The sequence below is a fragment of the Sorex araneus genome, chromosome 4, assembly GCF_027595985.1.
Source record: "Sorex araneus isolate mSorAra2 chromosome 4, mSorAra2.pri, whole genome shotgun sequence".
Taxonomy (NCBI): Eukaryota; Metazoa; Chordata; class Mammalia; order Eulipotyphla; family Soricidae; genus Sorex; species Sorex araneus.
In genome coordinates this window covers 155639457-155659183 of record NC_073305.1, presented here as the reverse complement: position 1 = coordinate 155659183, position 19727 = coordinate 155639457, and the positions used below count along the sequence as shown (strand labels likewise).

The 19727-nt window shown below is 34.1% G+C and overlaps 1 protein-coding gene across 1 annotated transcript in view; it reads right to left on the bottom strand.

Annotated features, from left to right (window-relative positions):
- LAMA2 (laminin subunit alpha 2) overlaps nt 1-19727 on the bottom strand; it is a 645380-nt gene that overhangs the window by 34650 nt on the left and 591003 nt on the right. The window contains exons 50-55 of the mRNA XM_012932852.2: nt 17693-17855; nt 16844-16988; nt 9240-9378; nt 7190-7201; nt 4130-4250; nt 871-1038 (exon numbers count right to left, since the gene is read on the bottom strand). Coding sequence (XP_012788306.2) covers nt 871-1038; nt 4130-4250; nt 7190-7201; nt 9240-9378; nt 16844-16988; nt 17693-17855 — 748 coding nt within the window. The remainder of the gene's footprint in view (nt 1-870; nt 1039-4129; nt 4251-7189; nt 7202-9239; nt 9379-16843; nt 16989-17692; nt 17856-19727) is intronic.

Here is a 19727-nt window from a genome sequence, read left to right as displayed (position 1 = left end):
TTTCCACATGGTGATTCAATTTAAAAAAAAAATAGATGATTGGATGTGTTGTAGGAATATCAGGGTAGCAAAGCATTATGGTGTTAGATCTGGGTAACTGAGAGCTTTTCTTTTTTAATAAACCCAAACTTTTTTGGGAAACAGTCAGTGTGCTCAGGAGCTTCTCCAAGTTTCATGTCTGGGGTGATTTCTGGAGGTGCTTGAGACGGCATGTGGATGGAACCCAGGTCTCAGCTTACTCCATCAACTTCTTGCTCTGGCTCAAATAGCTTTATAGAGAATGAAATGACTAAGAGTATGAGCACTGAATTTCACTATCATACAAAGCAAACAGGGTATAGAATTTATCTTAAGTTCATCAGTGAGATTGAGCATACACTCTAGACTCTGCCTAGTTGGTTGGGTTCTATTTGTTTTCCTCTTCTCCAGTTCCATTTTTTTTGCTCTTCTTTATAATCAGAGAGGGTGGAGTGGGTTAGGCATAACAGACTGTATTATGCAATACATTTAAATTCAAATTTAAGCTTAAGTGGCCTAGGTTGCATATCTCTAGATCTAATAAGACACTAAATTGAGAGGCAAACGATTAATATAATTTGAATGTATTTAAATTTTTTATTTTGAATCTCAATGTGCTAAACTCATGTGGAAAAGCAGTTAAAATACAAGTGTAAATTTGCCTGAAACTGACTCATTTGAATAACTAGCATGTATGAAAGAAATGGCCATTTTTGATTAGTGAGTCATCATGATGATAATGATAGAGAATGATATAAATATTCACTATAAACAGCAATTTAGTGTTTTGATAATACAGCCACTTCAGGTACATATTAGAGAAATTGTATTATTGACCAGATTTGAGGATACCTGTCCTGTTTGCCTTCTTTTTCTCTTAAAGGTCCCTCCACTCCCCAGCAGAATGAGGCCAGACTCATTCCTAGTGCTGAAAGACAAGTTGATTTCTGTTCCTACATCAATTGCAACAGGGGAGAGTTCCACAAATCCAGGCTTCGGGAAACTCACTGTGTAAATATTCTGTAAGTAAGAAAAAGAGGAGAAGAACACATCAGAAATAAAAAAGTTCAATAAATTTCTCTATCTCACCCCATTTCCCAACACTCTCAGTGGTACAATCATACATTGTGGTTTTAGAAAGTATTAAAACCCAGTTGCATAGAGAATTTAATAACAAGTGAAGAGATTATTTTCAGAAATAACCTTGAATCTTTTGGATAGTTTGCACTGATTAAAAATTTGGAGCCTCAGGGCTAGAGCGATAGCACAGTGAGTAGGGCATTTTCTTTGCACGCGGCTGACCTGGGTTCGATTCCCAGTATCCCATATGGTCCTCTGAGCACCGCCAGGAGTAATTCCTGAGTGTAGAACCAGAAGTAACACCTGTGCATTGCCGGGTGTGACCCAAGAAGAAAAAAAATACCTGGAGCTTGTTTCCTAGTCTAGTACTTTGGATTTGAAATTTAGGCATTTATAGAGAAATTGACAGAGAAAATTTTCTTTTATCTGTTTTCTTGCTAATTCTCCTTCGAAGACACTCTAATTTATCTGTGAGACATTTTCTCTCATTTTTTGTTATTTCACGAAATCCCATTGATTGTCAAGTGGCTCAAGCGGTCTCAGTAACCTCTACATTCATCCTATCCCTGAGATTTTAGAAGCCTCTAAAGGCTTCAGGGTCAGGGGAATGAGATTCTGCTGGTTACTGGCTTTGGAATATAGATACACCATGGGAAGCTTGTGAGGCTGTCCCATGTGGGCAGGAAGCTCTCAGTAGCTTGTGAGTTTCTCCCAGAGGGAAAAGTAGGTTATCTTTTTTTTTTTTTTTTTTGTTATTTACAGGTGAGTAATTCCATGGTCCGTGTTTGTATCCTTTCGCATGAATGGGCTAAGATGTGCATTCCTAGCACATGTATAAATACACTCCAGGTATGTTTTTAAATAATGTAAATCTAATTATCAAAACCAAATAAAATCATTCCTTGTTCAGTATTTATCTCAAAAAGAAAATAACATTGTTATCCTTGATATATTAAAATGAAAATGGCAACATTTTAAACACTAATACATGAAAAAGGGGAATCAAAAGCGACTTCTATCAAAAAAAGCATGTAGCTTTTAGTCAATCATTTATGTATACATACAGTTACTTACTCTTTCGCAATTTTTCCCTCTTCATATCTTTGTCTTTGTATTTAAACTAAATCATGGTAAACAAATACAGCTGTATCTTCTTTTTTCCCCCCCAACCCCCAGTACATATGTAAGAGAACAGTCATCAGTAAACCTAGATTTAATCATCAATTTTAATGAGAGGATTTTCCAATTAATAGATATACTAGAATTACCTTAAGCAAGACCATGCACTTGGACATTAAGAATGCTTAACATAGTCAGTTAAAGGTCCTGTGATTTTCTTGAGTAAAAGCAAGGAATCTTTTAATATAGAATACATTTTTTCCACAGTGTTTTAGGTCCAGTTAAGTGACACATGTGCTGTAAAATCTGTAATCTATTTTCTATTCCAATATCAAAAATAGGCTTTAGGACTGTTCATATAAAATGACTGTAGATCTTTCCAATATATCCACGTCAAATTTCTGAATCATATTTTAGTTACAAAATAATTCCTGGCTATTGAATCACTTTTATAGAATCATCATTTCTATACATAGATACATTTTCTGGACAGTTTTATATAATGTCTATATTTTTTGGCAGGTGGATGAGAGGTAAGCTTTAGAAGATTCAATCAGTTAAAAAAAATCTAGTATGGGTTCTTAACATTTTAGTTCTGTATTTTCTACTTTTCTCCTTATCCCACAACTTCTGAGGGCATCCAACTCAGGATATCTATGGCTGAGTTAAAATTGAAGTCTAGACTTATAAAATAATTAAGTTCCTGAAAGTTGGGTTCTAGGTTCTTTTTCAGAAACATGAATCAGTGGTAGGTTCACTATTTACATTTTTTTCATTCTCCCATTACTCCCTTGAATACTATAGTAATGCCTTACAACAATGCGAGTTGAATATAGCAGCTATAATAATTAGTTGTGTCATGTCAGGATAATTGAGAATTAATAAATATGATACATTTATATTTTATTCAAATAAATTCATTACTTTAGAATCATCATAAATCCTCACTAACATCTATGGATGATGGTTGACGTGGGCTGGTAGATGTTTTAAGAGAGCAGAGCTGTAATCTGGGTTTAGTTTTCTGAGTCAGCCCCACTGAACAGTGATGGCAGGATATGCCAGAGAAATCTGGGGGGTGTGGAACGGCTTTGGCAACAAAGGAAAGACACTGAAGATATCTGACTACAAAGGACTTTGGAGTCCTGTCAAAATCATGTTTTTGAGGACGGTTTTTAGTCTATGGCATTAAATGAATTTGACTTAAACTAAAGGTAAAATAAAGTTTACCAATGATTATAGTGTAGAGTTTTACTTTCTATTTGTATTAACTAAATACAGTCTAGAAAAAAAAATCAATCTTGCTAATAATGACGAAAACATCCTTTCATGTCACTGTCATCCTGTTGCTCATCGTTTTGCTCAAGTGGGCATCAGTAATGTCTCCATTGTGAGACTTGTTACTGTTTTGGGCATATCAAATATGCCATGGGTAGCTTGTCAGGCTCTGCCATGCGGGCGCATACTCTCGAAAGCTTGCCGGGCTCTCCAAGAGGGGCAGAAGAATCGAACCCCTGTCGGCCGTGTGCAAGGCGAACGCCCTATCACTTCAGCCCGATGAAAACATACGATGCATGAAAATGAAATAAATCTAAAAATATTAAGCAGCTAGATAAAGGAAAAGAAAGAAAAGAGAATCACAAAAAAGATTAATATTAAAAATACCTATTATGAAGGGCTAGCCATGTGAGAAATTCATTTGCAACTTTCACTCTTTATAAAACTATTTCCTAAATTCAGCCACAGCTGTAAGTTAAAAAAGCTTCAGTCTTGCTATTTATGCATAAGTAAGGCTACAACCAGTGGGAATTTAAATTATATCAACAGGAAACTGGTCCCTCTAAGAGCACCAAAACTAAGGAAGTAAATTCTGATATAAATGCATTTAGGAAATTCTTAAAAACAGACAAACCTCAAGAGAACATCCTTTGGTAATGCCAACATAATCAGGGCTACTGAGTATATTATAAGGTGTTCTTGAAATTTCAATATCTCTAAGGCAGCCAGAATATTTCTTCAGATTTACTTCTGGTCTGTTGAATACAAAAGCAATGGTGTTAGAAAAATGAAATAGAGTTAATGACCTTGACTATTTGAAGCAAGTTATAGGAAGCATATTGACACACGCAGGCCAGTATGTGTGTTTTTCAAGCTGTGTATATGTGCAAACGGTAGCCAGGAAACTATGTCTTTTCTTCTTTTTTAAAAATGATCACACCAATTAATTCAGAATTTCAGCACAAGTAGAGGAATGAACTGACTTCTTAATTAGATTTTAAATTGCTTAATGAAATGTCCTAATGGAGAGAAAATAATAGGTGTAGGTAGCACCGTCAAACTCCGTAGCAAAAAAATAGTTAACTCTTGTTCAGAGTTCAGAGGGAAAAGATCTGGAAACAAACTTTAAAAAACATTAAAAAATTTTCAAAAACCCCTCGAACGTTTAGTTTTCTTATACTGGCCCCCAGGATGTACTCAGTGGAGAGGAGCTAACAGGATGTCTGTGGTGAGGGCACATCTTTAGAATAGTTCAGGGCTGTCTAGAAAAAAATTTCTGAGATGATGAAAACACTCTGCTCTACATCATCCAAATCAATAGTTACTAGCCCCAAACCTTTGATTGCCACTTGAAATGTAGCTTGTGAAAACACAAGAAACTGAACATTTGTTGTTATTTAATGTGATTTAATTTCAAGGTTTTTTTTTTTTTTGCCTTTATTGGGTCACACCTGGTGATGCACAAGGGTTACTTCTGGCTTTGCCCTCAGGAATTACTCCTGACGGTGCTCAGGGGACCATATGGGATGCTGGGAAACGAACCTGGGTCGCCCGAGTGAAAGGCAAACACCCTACCAGCTGTGCTATCACTCCAGCCCCTAATTTCAAGTTAAATGGCTCCTGTGGGTAGTGCCTACCATATTAAATAGCACAGGTCTATAGCGATAGAAAAAGTTAAACTTTTTTTTTTTTTTTTAGTATTAGGAAGCATCTGCAGATGCTGTCCAGTAGACATAAAATATTAGACTTATTGGGATAATTATATTTCTCATCGTTCTGTAATGCCAGCGTTTTATTTATTTATTTATTTAATCTTACTATAAAACACATGTCAGAGGTGGAAACACAGTTGGAAAAACCAGTAAGACCCTGGTCATGTCAATCCCATAATTTATGCCACGTAAGGTATTGGTTAGTGTCTTATCCTTTCTTTGGGATTGTTTTATTTTTTTTTGGATCACTTTTTTTGGTCACTTTTCTAAGTTATTCTCCTATTCACTCAGTTAGTTGGAGAACATGACAAACTAGTGGATGAAGGATCTTGCTTACATTTTTTTTAATGAAGCAGTGTAAATGAGAGAATTTCACTTGCAATGTTAAATGTTTATATTATATACACACATATGTGTATGCATTTTTAGTTTTTTACATCATGCTTTTTGCTTAGAAGACCATATAGTACCAAGGATTGAACTCTGTGACCTCCAGCATGCAAAAGATAATACTATCTTCCTAGCAGCACTTCTATATATTTAAAGAGAAAAGTGTATTTATGAAAATGTTACTTTGATTAATTGACTTGTTCATCTATTTTGTTTTGGAGGGCCACACCCAGTGGTTCCCTGGGCTCATTCCTGGCTCAGTGCTTGGGGATCAACTTTGGTAGGGCTTGCAGGACCTGATTGTACCTGGTTTGGTCACAGGCAAGATAAGCTGGAAAGTGCCCTATCCACTGTACTATCTCTTGTGGCAATTTTAAAAGTCTTGGAAATCATGAAAAGCACTGCCACGAGTTATAAAGTTCATCGTTCCACAGAAATACAAAGAACCATTTGATTTAACAAGTTCAATGCTATGACAATCCCAAGAGAAGTAATCACATATGGTGATCAGAATCCTAATGGAAACTACAGGTCTCTGTTTCCTCTATTTGCCTCAGAGGCGAAATTGAAAGCTACACAGTGTCATTACAGACCTTGATTAGCATATATTTCCATGGAAAGTCAGTCTTTGCCTTTTAACCATCTGAGCAAATAGCATGAATGGCCACATAACAGCATCGTGCTGACACAACAGGGTTATTTTTCTGCATTTTCACTTCTACATGATCTATTTTTTATGCTAAAAGTCTGGTCTTGAATCCCTTCAACTTATTTTCTTTCAATAAATTTTTCACAGTGAGGTGGTGAAATAGTAAAACACTAGGCATTGGTGCTAGTCAGAGGCCACCAGCCTCGAACACGCCGGGGGCTGAATCAGCCATTTACAGTGGCCTTCTACTCACAGGTTTCATGAAAATGCTGGTCCTCAAGTAAGAGTTTAAATATCCCTGAAAAGCTAGAAGACTATAAAAATGTCCTTACCATTAATGTCCATGCTTGCTATAACTCAAAGTTAACTCTAAGTAAACGTGGCAATGAATCAGCACTTTTGCTAAGAGGTGCAAAGGCCATGTAAATGATTGCAAATTTGCAGGTTTGCACAAAGCAACAAGGCAGTAGTAAGCATTTGGGTGCACACATTGATTGGTCAGCAAATAGCATGGTACTAGGGAGGCCTGAGTCCAGGGTCCAATTCAAAAGATCACTTTGCACTATAGCCCCATACTAGATTGTGCAGATAAACCTTACCAGTATTACCTGGAATATATGCTATTGTGTGTGTGTGTGTGTGTGTGTGTGTGTGTGTGTGTGTGTGCCCCAGCAGGCTATGTGCACAAGCCATTGAGCAAATAAGCACAGCGAATCTATCATCACTGTTGGTGACAATGATCAAATGGCAGTACAATTGATGGAGGGCAAGCAGCATCTTTGTGAGCAAAGAGCAGCATTAGAATGATCTAGAATACATAACTCGCAAGTGAAATCTGCTATGATTTAAGCTGCATAGGTGTCGCTTGGCTTCTGCATCTCTAAGAAACTGCATTTGTCCAACCCATGCACTTGAAGAAGGCATGCGAAAATTTAAATTTTACCTTGCTTTCATACTAGGTTGGAGGAAAGAGAAAAAAAATAATTTACTTATAATTGCATTTTTATTTGATAAAACAATAAATTTTCATCACAATTTTTTTAAGAAAGTAACTCAGATAGCTATCAAAAAAGGAATATAAAAATACTAACAAAAAAAAAGACATGCCCTTGATGCTACAAAAAAATAGAATTCAATGATAACCATCCCCCCAATTCTATCCAAATATCTTTATTTCGCGTATGGATTTCAAGTATTAACTTCTATCTATCTTAAGAATGAAAAAATGTATAAATGTCATTATTCTGTAGGAATCTTAAGTAACACACATCTATATGCATATACATGAACACATTTTCTTTTAAAAATCAGAGCGTAAAAATACATGTAAACTGTTATTGAATCTGTGGGAATTTGTAAATGAATTTACAAATTCATATATGTAAACCATGAATGCATGGTTCCTTGATTAATCATGCATAATCATGTCATAGATGAAACATATACCTAAATGTTTCTAAATAATGTCAAATATTATATCATTTCATTAAAATATTATAATTATAAAATGCTATACGATGAAATTAAAAAGAAATCTCAGTAATAAAGATACATACGATATATTCTTTGAAATAATACATAAATGCATCTTAATGAAGTTAACATATGCACTTTTGTAGTTAATCCCTGAAAACTACTTTGGGGCAAAATCAAGTCATCACAAAACCATGCAAGACTTATTTGGATAAATTTATTTTGGTTCTATTTACTTCAGTCACTGAGAATTTGATCAATGGTTTAAAAGTATCTTAGACTCAACTTTTGGATATCTAGTATTTATATGCTGCCTGGCACACAGAAAATTCTCAAAAAATACCTGACTTAATATTTGAATTTTTGAGTAATAACAAAAATTTCTACTTAAATACATTTTATTTAAATTTTTCTGATAATATGCTTAATATATTTTTAAACTCAAACATATATTAATGTAGATGACTATCAAAATAGTTCACCTGAAACATAAAGCTTATAATCTTATGCCTTTGAAGTATTGGCAAGTAGTTGTTCGGTTGAAGGTTTAGATATAGGGAAAAGAGTAAGCCTCATTCTGCATGCTAGCTGTCACAAGTGAGACTGAGGTTCTAGTTCTCATTTTTGGAAATATGGACGCAATTGGCTCCCTGAGTTTCAGTTATTCTGAGGTCAAGCCAAAGCATCACTTTGTAGAATGGAAACATGGAGATAGGACTTCTGGACATATTTGAAACTAGCAAACAAAACAAAAATTAAAAGCACCGTACTTTGTATTTGTTGTAAGAGTGTACAGTTTAATGAAAACAATCCATCCCATTCTAATAAAATAGAATTAACATCTACTGAACACCAAGTTCTCCACAGCCTTTATTTCTCATAGTATTTTAATGGTAAGAAATAAATTAAATACATGTGGACTACATTGGAATCTTTTCTGAAAAATTTAATTATTTTGCTTTATATAAATAACTGAAACTATGAGCTAAGATAGTTTCTTATCTAAAAAATTGTAAACAAAATTCTACCATGGGTATAAGAATAACTAATATAGCTAATATAGCCTTATCATTAAGCATAAGAGAAAACTCTAATACGTTATTATTGTGATAAAGCTAAGCAATAAAGTACGATATATTCAGAGCATCATGAAACATTAATCTTCAGAACAATTAAAGATTTCATTGTGCCATTGTCTCCAGCAATTGTGTCAGGAAAACAATTATAAGATCCATACTCAAATCTAGTTTTCACCTGTAATTATTTTTTATAATTGTGTTCATCAGGAGAATTTAAGGGGGGAAAAATGATTCCCACCCATCTCGACAAAGACATATCAGGTTAATCCTTTGATTTCTCCATTCTGGTGTTCTAACTTGCCACATCATTTTTTTCATTAGATATTTCTGTAACTGAAGATTATATGGCATTCCCATTATAATTAAACTTCAGGACTCTGGTGAACATAGTGGCCGTTTAATTAAAACTTAATCCCCAACTCAAAATATGCACTAAATTACCTCAAGTTTCTCAGTGTTGGTAAGCCACCAAAATATATTTTGTCATCTGCTTTCAAGTCCAGACCAAAGTTGTTTCCAGGAGATGAAGTTACAATGTTCTCCTCCTGGTTAGTATCTATATCTATAATGGATATGTTGGCTGTAAATGAGATAAAATATTTAACATTTTATTTGAGCAACTTTAATTGCATGTATATCATTGCTGATACTCTAAAATGCACTTACATTTATTCTTAAATTTACATTGACTTTTTCAAGTATTGGCATTATATACAACTTCAAACGGCAGAAATAATAGCAATGATATAAGTCTCTCTTCAATTATTTTTAAAAAGAAGGTGAAATTAACATGCTTAATGCCAAAGACATAAACAAGTAAAGATAAAAGTTTATATATATATATCAAAGAAAGGTTCTTTGGTGTACATAATATGGATATGTGGTTTAAAATAAAAAAATTTCTAAATGCTAAGATAAATATATAATTAGGAGTTAGATTGTTAATTAGAAACATACTAAATCAATCGCATACATTCTACACATTTCAGGGTACACAGAATGAATAACATGTAAGTTTATCTGCAAAGTGATATGCATGAAATGGCTATGCATATAAATGGAATGTTTGTTTCTGTATGATTATGGGATCCATATCCACAGCAAATTAAATTCAGAAGATGTTTGAGAGTTATGTGAGAGGTACAGTTGTCATTCTTCAATAATTTTCTTATGGGTGTCTAGAGCTACTTTGAAAATATTGAGGATAAGAGTTCAGAAATAGGAAAAGGGAAAAAAGACACTTCTCTATTTGAATTGCTTGATTCACAAATCAGATAACAACTCCTTACTTGACTGATTCCTCCACATTCTCTTCTTTCTCAAGAGTGAAGCTATACTCTTAATTATGTTTTTTTCCTTACAATATTTGCTTAGTTTAAGCCTTTAAATGCTTCATATATCTTGGGTCCTTGGAGCATGCTGAAGTATCAATTAATTAATATGACAGATTTTGCCTCTAAATCTTTGCCTTGTTAGGATCCAAATTAGTTGAAAAATGAAAATAGACAATTAAGTAGAGGATTATAAGGCTATACCTAAATGTCTATTCTTTAGAAAGCTATGCTCTTGGATATTTCTATTCAAATAAATATGAACATACCAAGTTAAGCAAAGTAAAATTTACATCTTCATTTTATGGCTACCTACATTTCCAACATAAATCCACAGATGGAGATGAAAAAAATAGTAATTTCCAAATTTATTTGACGAAAGAAATAAATTTATTATTCCCCTCCCTCATCATTTAGAATAATGTTCTTTCAAAAGCAAAGAGAAGTATCAAACTCCAAAATTCCATTATAATCTTTAGCCTATCTAATTCCAAAAGGAAGTCTCTTTAGTAAAACCAAATAATTATCTTATAAAAGTGGCCATAATAAAATATCCAAGCCTAGTAACACTTCAAATTCTTTAAGCAGATCTTTATTAAAATAAAAACAATGAAAATAACCTAAAATGATTTCCCTGTTTAAAATATGTATTAAGTTTGATTTATAAATTTAATTACTTTCATACAGATAAAAGTTACATGCACATATCATTTTGGAATGATGGCTAAATTAAAAAGAGATTTATAAGACTACTTTCAATACATTCTTCATACATATTCTTTCTTATCCAGATCAGCAAAGAATTTTTATATGGAGCTGTTTAGTGGAACATGAAAATAGCCTCTTTATACAGGCTGGTGCGTATTTTAATGGTATTTGTGAAAATGAGATTCTGCTTCTCTATCAAGGCAAGGCAGTGGCTGAAGGTACTTTTCCTCCTTATCCATGAATGAATATATGCATTTTCAGAAATCACTTGAAGAAAAACTGATTAAAGTGCAGCCACACAATTGAACTGAAACTCACTGTCCAAAGAGTTAACTTCAGCAGAAAGATTTAGAATGGTGTATTTTTACTGATTTGAAGGAAGAGTTTTACTCTATCCCTCATGAGTGATAGAAATGAAGTGGGTTTTCCAATGAAATGCTAACATTTGCTTTTATTTCTTGCTTCATTTCTTTCTTTTACAGAATAGCTATTACAGTTTCAGAGTTGATGAGTTTAAGCATCATTTATGGGTAAGCAGGGAAATAAGAGTTTTATTAAACACTTACATATGGCAAAGATGCTTAACAGTTTATTATCTATGCTGAGTTGCTATGAGTGCGTTATTTTTATTTTGAATATTCTTTTCTTCTCTCATTGAGTTCATTAAAGATCTCAGTGTTGTTTCCTTGGTGCATATGGCAAAATTCCATTAGTTACTATGATTCTACTGAGTCTTGAGGAATATGGGGAACGCCTCTTTAAGGAGTATATTTTGTTTCGTGGGGCAATGCATTTACAAATACATTGAGAATAGTTCATGTAAGATAAATAATCTGTCTGTCTGTCTGTGACTATAGGTCATATGACAGTGACAGACAGTGCTTATTTATTTGAACCTTTCTAAAACTGTTGATGTTTATTAATGTCCCCTAATATGGAACCTTATCAGGTTTTTACTATTTTTTGTAAACTCAAATTTATATCTGCTTATGAAATGTTGACAATTCCAAAATATCTGTGCTTGAACTTTACTTTTACCTTAAACTCAGTCAACTGACACCATCAACTATGAGATGCTATCAGTTTTACTAACTTCTCAGTGTTTCAAACTAAACATAATACAAATCAAAATAGTTATCTCCTGTTTTTACTTATTGTCACTCCTGAATCTGTATTTATTTTATTTGGTAGCAGAATGACCCCTATCCAATCACTTACACTAAAGTTGTTGCTTCTTTTTCTATTCTACACATAATCAAATCAATAAATAAATTTATGTACTATTTTTATTTTATTTTAATTCTGTTTTGGGGCTATACCCAGTAGCATTCAGAGTCTACCCTGAGTGAATTACTTAGATGTTACTACTGGAAGTATTTCAGGGACCATGTGTATAGGATCAAACCTATATATCCTGTCTACAAAGCATGCGCACTAGCCTTTTGAGCCATCTCCTCAGCTCATATCTGTTCTACCTTTTGAAGTTCATTTTACCTAAATATAATTGGTCTATTTACCCATATTTAAAGCCTAAAGTTTAACAAGTTCTGAAATATGTATACACCCATGAAGCCATCATATGATGGATATAACTATCATCTCAAAACTTTCCTTTGCATCCTTATACCTCCTTCCTCTTCCTCTCATACCCATAGGTAGCTTCTCTCACTTCTATGACTAAAGACGAGCTTAGTATCTACTTCTTATATTAATGTGCTCCTTTAAGTTTTTTTTTTCCTGGAAAAATTATTGAACTATTCTTCTAATAATGGTCAGTTGCTTTTGATTGCTAATTATGACTTAATTGTGCAGATGCACAACAATTGAATATAAATTCACCTGAATGGATATTTCAGTGAATTTACTTAGTTATTTATTTTGGTTTTTGGACCACAACTGGCTGTGCTCAGGGCCTACTTCTGGCTTGGTACTCAGGGATCATTTTGGTGAGGATCAGGGGACCCAAGGGAGCAATGCTGGGGATCAAACTAGGTCAACCACATGAAAAACACATGTGATACTCACTGTGCTATCTCTCTCTTTTTTTTCTTTTTTGGGTTATACCTGGCGATGCACAGAGGTTACTCCTGGCTTTGCACTCAGGAATTACTCCTGGCGGTGCTCAGAGGACCATATGGGGTGCTGGGGATCGAACCTGGGTCGGCCATGTGCAAGGAAAATGCCCTACCCTCTGTGCTATTGCTCCAGCCCCACTGTGCTATCTCTTGAGTCCTTAAGATATTTTACTTTTATATTAGGAAGCCACCCAAATGTCTAAGAATAGACGATTGGATAAAGAAGCCATGGCATACATACAATATTGGATAAATACTACTTGGCTTCAATCATGCAGGTTTTTGCTATGTGAATGGATCTGGAGCGTATCATGCTGAGCATTATTATGAGGAGAGGGACAGACACAGAATTATCTCTCTCGTGGAACTTTTTTTAGACTCAATTACCTTTATTTAAACATTATATTTTTCTGTATAAAACTATGTCATGGCTACAACCGAAGCCTGGGCCCTTATATGGATATTCTGGCATATGTCTTCACAACTTTTTCAATAAATATCTGAGAGGGGGACTTTGTGAATGCACTGTTTTCTTCCTGCCTCCCCCTCCCTTACCCCCCCCCCCCCCCGGCCAGAAAACTTAAGGCTTAAGGCTTTAAGTCTTGGAGTAGACCTGTGACTTTGGAAAAGTTGTCCAGGTTACTCATGCAGAAAATGACTGAGATTTATCCATCCTCAATATTAGCCAGCCAGCAACTCCAGGGCATGAGACGGTGTTGGTGCCTCTCACGGCAAGGATGAGGTACATCAGCACAGAATTGGGGCTATTCACATTGCAAAGGTCATGGAGGCTGGTTACCTCAGTAAACTCACTTACCAGGGATGATGGAGAGTTGGACCAAGATGATGATCTTTTTTGGAACACTTACATTTAGATGGACATATTCATAACAAAGTTTAGACTGATAAATACCTTAAACTCATTTCAGTGGTAAGTGTGGGTCTGTTTATTTGTATGGTCAGAATTTTCAAAGCCTCTTAAGAGCAGCCCCAGGGGAAAAAAAAATCAGTGCTGTCTTAGATCATGAATGACAAGGAACAGAGGTAGATCTTCTTCAGGGACTTGCTGTACAAGTCCTCAATCAGCTGATTCTGCTGGGTGATGGTGTCCAACCCTTTGTCCTTGGCCTTATCTCCACAAATTCTGCAGTCTTGACCTGGGCCCTAATCTTATCAGTGGCCCTAATCCCTCACGCTGATATCAATTATTCCCTGGTGCTCAGGGCATTACTGCAGAATGAGTATCACTCTACTATGGTGTGTCTTGGAGGACTTCAGTAGCTTTGATTTTTGAGTTTCATGAATAGAGCTGGTATGATTCTGGTTTGGTTTTTTAACAACCACCACGTTTCCCTGTGTGGATATATCCTTTAACATTCTCATCAGTAGTAAGTGTTTTTAATTGTGCTACATCTTTGCTATCTGCGGGTATGCTCTGTCTTTTAAAGTTTAGGTATTCTAATAGCTGCATAGTGGTATCACTGTGAATTAATTTTGCGTTTCCCTAAGTATCAAATCCCACTACAGTTCTCATTTCAGGCCATCATTTTTCCTCCTGATTGGACTACTACTAGTATTCATTGGTCACTCTTGGCTTCAGTTTGTTCTATTGAAATCAATCACTTTTTTTCCTATTTTCTTTCTTTCTTTAGCACCGATTTTGTGGTATTTTTTTTCCAGTAGTATATTCTTTCAGTAACCATTGTTTTCTCTCAGGATTTGGATCAGCTTATTCTAGATAAAACTTTTTTTCCCTATTTATATTCAGCAAAAATTATTAAAAATGTGATGATTATTCCATTTTCATGTCTTTATTGCATATCTGCTGATTCACACATAATTACTTGACTATCAATTTACACAGCTTTACTAGGATGCTAAGGAGACAGCATGGAACTCAGTAGCTTTCCAAGAATCTTTTTAAAAATCTGCATCCAATAACTTGGGGAAATTCTCTGGCATATTATTGCTATCAAAGCCCCCAGACCCCCCAAAAATAAGAAAATAAGAAGAGGAAATAAAAAATTTCATTTATTCTTTAAAAACTTAGCTTCTACACAGGGTGTATCATGAAACTCTTTAATATTAAATTGTATAACATATTTCAATGCCATTTTCACTCTATTTTCATGAATGTTGACTAATCTTTCATTCTCCTCACTCTTCACCTGGTTTACTGCAGACTGCAGTAGCATCTGAATTGTCAGAAATCTACCTTCCAAAATGCTCTTAAAGAAACTTTACTGATGCTTAAATCTGATGATGTAACACTCTTGATTAAAATTTTTATTAGTTCCTAGTAGTTTTGATAATGAAGTTGAAACTTATTAGGTGAGCTCATAAGGTTCTTTAAGAACTTGCTTTATATTTGTCTAGCGTCATTTGATAATTTTATACCAACATTCATCCCGTTGGCTTCTGGATCTACTGTCATTGCTGTAGCATGTTTCAGAGAATGTTCAGAAAAATATCAACACTGGAGGAATGGAAGTATTCTTGTAATGAACAAAGATTCTTGTAATGAGAGAAAAAAGGTGGGTCAAAAGTATCAAACATTACTTAATCAACTACTAAGTACAACCTGTAGCATACTAATATGTATTGTAGCTCCCTTATGAGGGAACTGTATGTATATATATATATATGTACATATATATACCACACACACATAAAACAATGCTCCAATATATACAACTATAAAATTAAGGAGTTTCTCCAAGGTTTTGTATTCCAATAAAAAAAATAGTTGGCAAATATTATATTATGTTCTGTTTTCTGGAATGCATGCAATCTCCCATTCCATATGCATGGAATGTCCATAGGGCTTCATTCCTCTCTGACTTCCTCATGCCTTAAGCATACTCCCTTAGAACTGACCTGTATGCTAAGTTAAATGCCTCTCTAAGATTTCTAGCCTGCTTTAAACGTATCTATGTAGTAATTAGTTTCCTGTCCCTTAATCATTGATTTACTCACTCTTCTCTCATTCAGCTAAAAGTTCCTTGAAGGAAAGGAATTGCTATAGATTTTATTTGTTTCTTACATAGGACTTAGTAGGTTCTTAGTGGATATATATGTGAAATGAAGGAAAATCCTTCAGGATGATGTTATTTAAATTTTCATTAAATGTTACATCAGTACTGTCAAAATTAATTAGGTTTAACTCTAAGCAGAAATATTAAATTTTCATTTGATGATATTTGTAGTGTAGTACAAATAACGAGATTCATGCTTAAATAACTGAGATAGCAATAATTTAAATAATATGTTTAAAAAAGCATTAAGAACTTTTTAAATGTTCTTAACAGACTGAGATTTCTGTCATGGTTGTAAGATATTATCTTGTACCTGTGACCTCACGGAAATATGTCAATATATTTTCCTTTTTCTTACACATTTTATCTATGAGAGAAATATTAGTTTATATAAGTAAATGGAATATTGTATGTGAAAGAGTTTTGAAAATGTCTTAGGACCATTAAAATATCCCGTTATTATTAGTCAATTACTAACATAAATAGAAGCAAATTGGTGGGCGTTTTAAAAGAAAACAACTGGTATTTGTGCTCTACTACTGCTAGAAATTCTACATAGGGACAACTCTAAGAAAAACACCTCAGAAAAATAAGAAAATAAAAACATGTAACCTTTTTCAAATCAACTACAGGATATAATTTTATAAGTTTTAAGACAGTTTTATGCTTTCAAAATAAATTCTTAGTTTCAAAAGAAAATGACAGAGATTCATTTGGCTCTTCAATCAGTTATGTCTAACCTAAAACACCTATAATCTAAGCTACATAAATGACTGTATCAATTTTTCACAGAATTTGTGAGTACCTAAAATTACAGCGTCTTTCTCATGATTAGGTACAGGGAAGCTTAGGATAGCATGATTAAGGTATAGTGCTTTATAACTATAAAACCTCACCTTGTTTTTGAGTTCTTGACATGGTGAATGATTTCCATTTCCCATCATTATGGTTTTGATTGCTGACAACAGAAGCCATTCCAGAACCCAGATCATAGCTGACTTTTATGTGCCCATCAGTGAGCTCCACACTCATGAAATCCCTCTATTAATAGAAGAAACATATACTGGTGATTAGATATACAGAGAAATTTGGCTAGTCACTTTGTAGATTTTAGGGTTAGGCCTCATAACTAAATTACTAAATGTGTTGCTTAGTAATTGCCAACCATTTTGCAAGGAGAATTTGTGATACTATTTTGTGAATGCTCTTGGATGTGATATTATGGTACAGATGGCCACAACAAAATTACTAGGATGTATCCTTTTATCATAGTAATATAGTCTGATTCCTTTAAAATCTATAGGCAAATTAAAAGGTATATTTCCACTAAGAAACACTGACCTGGAACAAACACTAAGTACATTAAAAAAAAATCACCTTTTTATCTTAGGTCTCTAGAGGGAAAACAAGAAAGTAGTTTTCCTGCAAGAGACGAATCTTTACTGTTGCTCTCTTGAAGAATTGAGTGAAAAGAAAATCTTTACAAAGGCAAAAAAAAGGAAGGAAATGAAAAGTAATACTGAAAATACATAGTAATTAACTTGTGTCAGAACTTAAAGATAGCAATGAAAAATAAAAGAACTCAACTTATTTCACCCATACGCTTGACTATCAAGTGTACTAATTATCTTTGACTCCTTTCTAATAGTAACTAATCATTTTATTAGTATCAATTACATCAGAGTCCTATGGAAAAGAAACAAACACATTTTGAATCATGGAACGTCTGAAATGCACATCTTTACCAGGTCTCGTGTGGCAAGATATAATATCAGGGCATTTGAAGAAAATGTTCTGAACTTGAACATGACTGTGGAGATGTTAGGGTACCAGCGAATGGGTCGGCTGACCAAAGCATAACCTTCTCCGTCAAACTGAATTGTCCCTTCACTGTCTTCAACCTGAGGACTGGAAGCAGAGATGTTGCATATAAATCACACCATTTTCTTCTGAGTCATTGTTCTTCAATGTATAAATTTTTTCTCAGAAACTAGACTATAAACTGTATATATGGCAGTAACCTACCAAAATACATCTGAAGTCTTAAACTTCTCCATATCTTTACTGTAACTCTTTTTAAAATATATTTCTTACTTTTGTTTATTTGATTTTAATCACTGTGATTTTCAATATTGTTAATTGTAAGGCTTCATGAAAACAATGTTTTATTTAACCCCATACCCTCTGTCAGAGTGTCCATTTCCTTCCACCATTTTCTCAGAGTTCCCCCCACAAAACTCCCCCACCCTCAGACCATTGTGGTAAGCTCAGTTCTATAGACCAGTTCTCAGGTTCTTTTGCCTCTGAGTTGCTAAAAGTTCATGCCTTTAACTCACTACATTTCTTTATATCCCATAGATGATAGATTTACTCTGTATAAGTTTCTCTCCTTCTGAACTTACTTTTTTAGGGAATATAACCTCCAGTTCCATCCATACCATGTACCTCACTCTTTGGGACCAAACAATCATCAAATATGAAAAAGCAGGTCGTTAACATTTATAGTGCTAATGGCTTGCTTAGGCACTTTGTATTTAAGTGCATCTCAATGGTATAAACTTTGGACATTTAGATGGTCTCAGACCACATTATTACATTTCACACATTACATAACAAAATCTGGGAGTTGGGTCCAAAAGGGGTGAAGGAGATCAAAGTCCAAATGTCCAGTTATAGAAAGAAAGAAAAAAAAATCTACAAATGGATTACAGGTTTTGGATTTTCTGAATACTCACTACCTAATAGTGTTTTCCTGAGATATATTTAATTCAGACAATGAAGGATGCCCTCATCTAGTTGCACCTTTGTTCATCTGTGTTCTCCATTAGCATGCAAGCTCCATGAGAACAGCTGGAGACTATGTACTGGCGTCTATCACAACTAGAAACTAAAAATTTATGGCCAAGGACAGTTATAGTGGATAAGGTGCTGTCCTTGTACATAACTGAGCCAGGATTGATCCCCAACACCACAAATGGTTCAGCAAATTCTGCCAAAAGTAAGCCCGAAGCACAGCTGGTTGTGCCATTGCTCAAGAAAACAAAACAAACAAAAAAAGAAGAAAAAAAAGAATAAAAGAAAAACAAAGCATTTAGCATTTAGTATGTTTGCTTGCTTATAGCAGCTTGGAGATGTTTGTGGAATTAAGGAAATTTTAGACAGCAAATTGCCTCACAGAGAATGTACATTTAAGCATATTGTTTGGATAACTTGTAAAAACATAAGATGTGGGTTGCAAACAAAAGATTTTAAGTTATTTCAAAAATAAGAGGTATTTACCTATCCATCTACTCATTTATCCCTCTACTCATTTATTTAGTTGGAGTTAAAGAGTCAACATTATCTAAAGAGAATTTCAATACATTGAATATGCATATTCAATGCATTGCATATTAGCATATTAGTATATGCATATTAGCATATGGTTGAATCTTTGAATTGTGTCAGATAAACTTGAAGGCAGAGAGGAGATCTACAAATGGTACATCAATGTTATAAACTTACAAGATTCAAGAATATTATTTACATGAAATCATGATCTATGAGATAATAACAGTGTACAAACATTAACTGGCTTGTGGGGAAGTGTTAAGCATTTTGACAAGTTAGCTTTCTCTCTGTTTTAGGAATAGAGAAAAAGCTCTAAAGAAGAGAAGAGAGTTATTCTGTATCTTTCACAATCATATCTTAAGTTCAAGCAACACTTAGTTATATTTTTTTCTAATGTAAACAAAATAATTTTCTAATATTAATGAAAAATATTAACTACAAGGTTGAAGA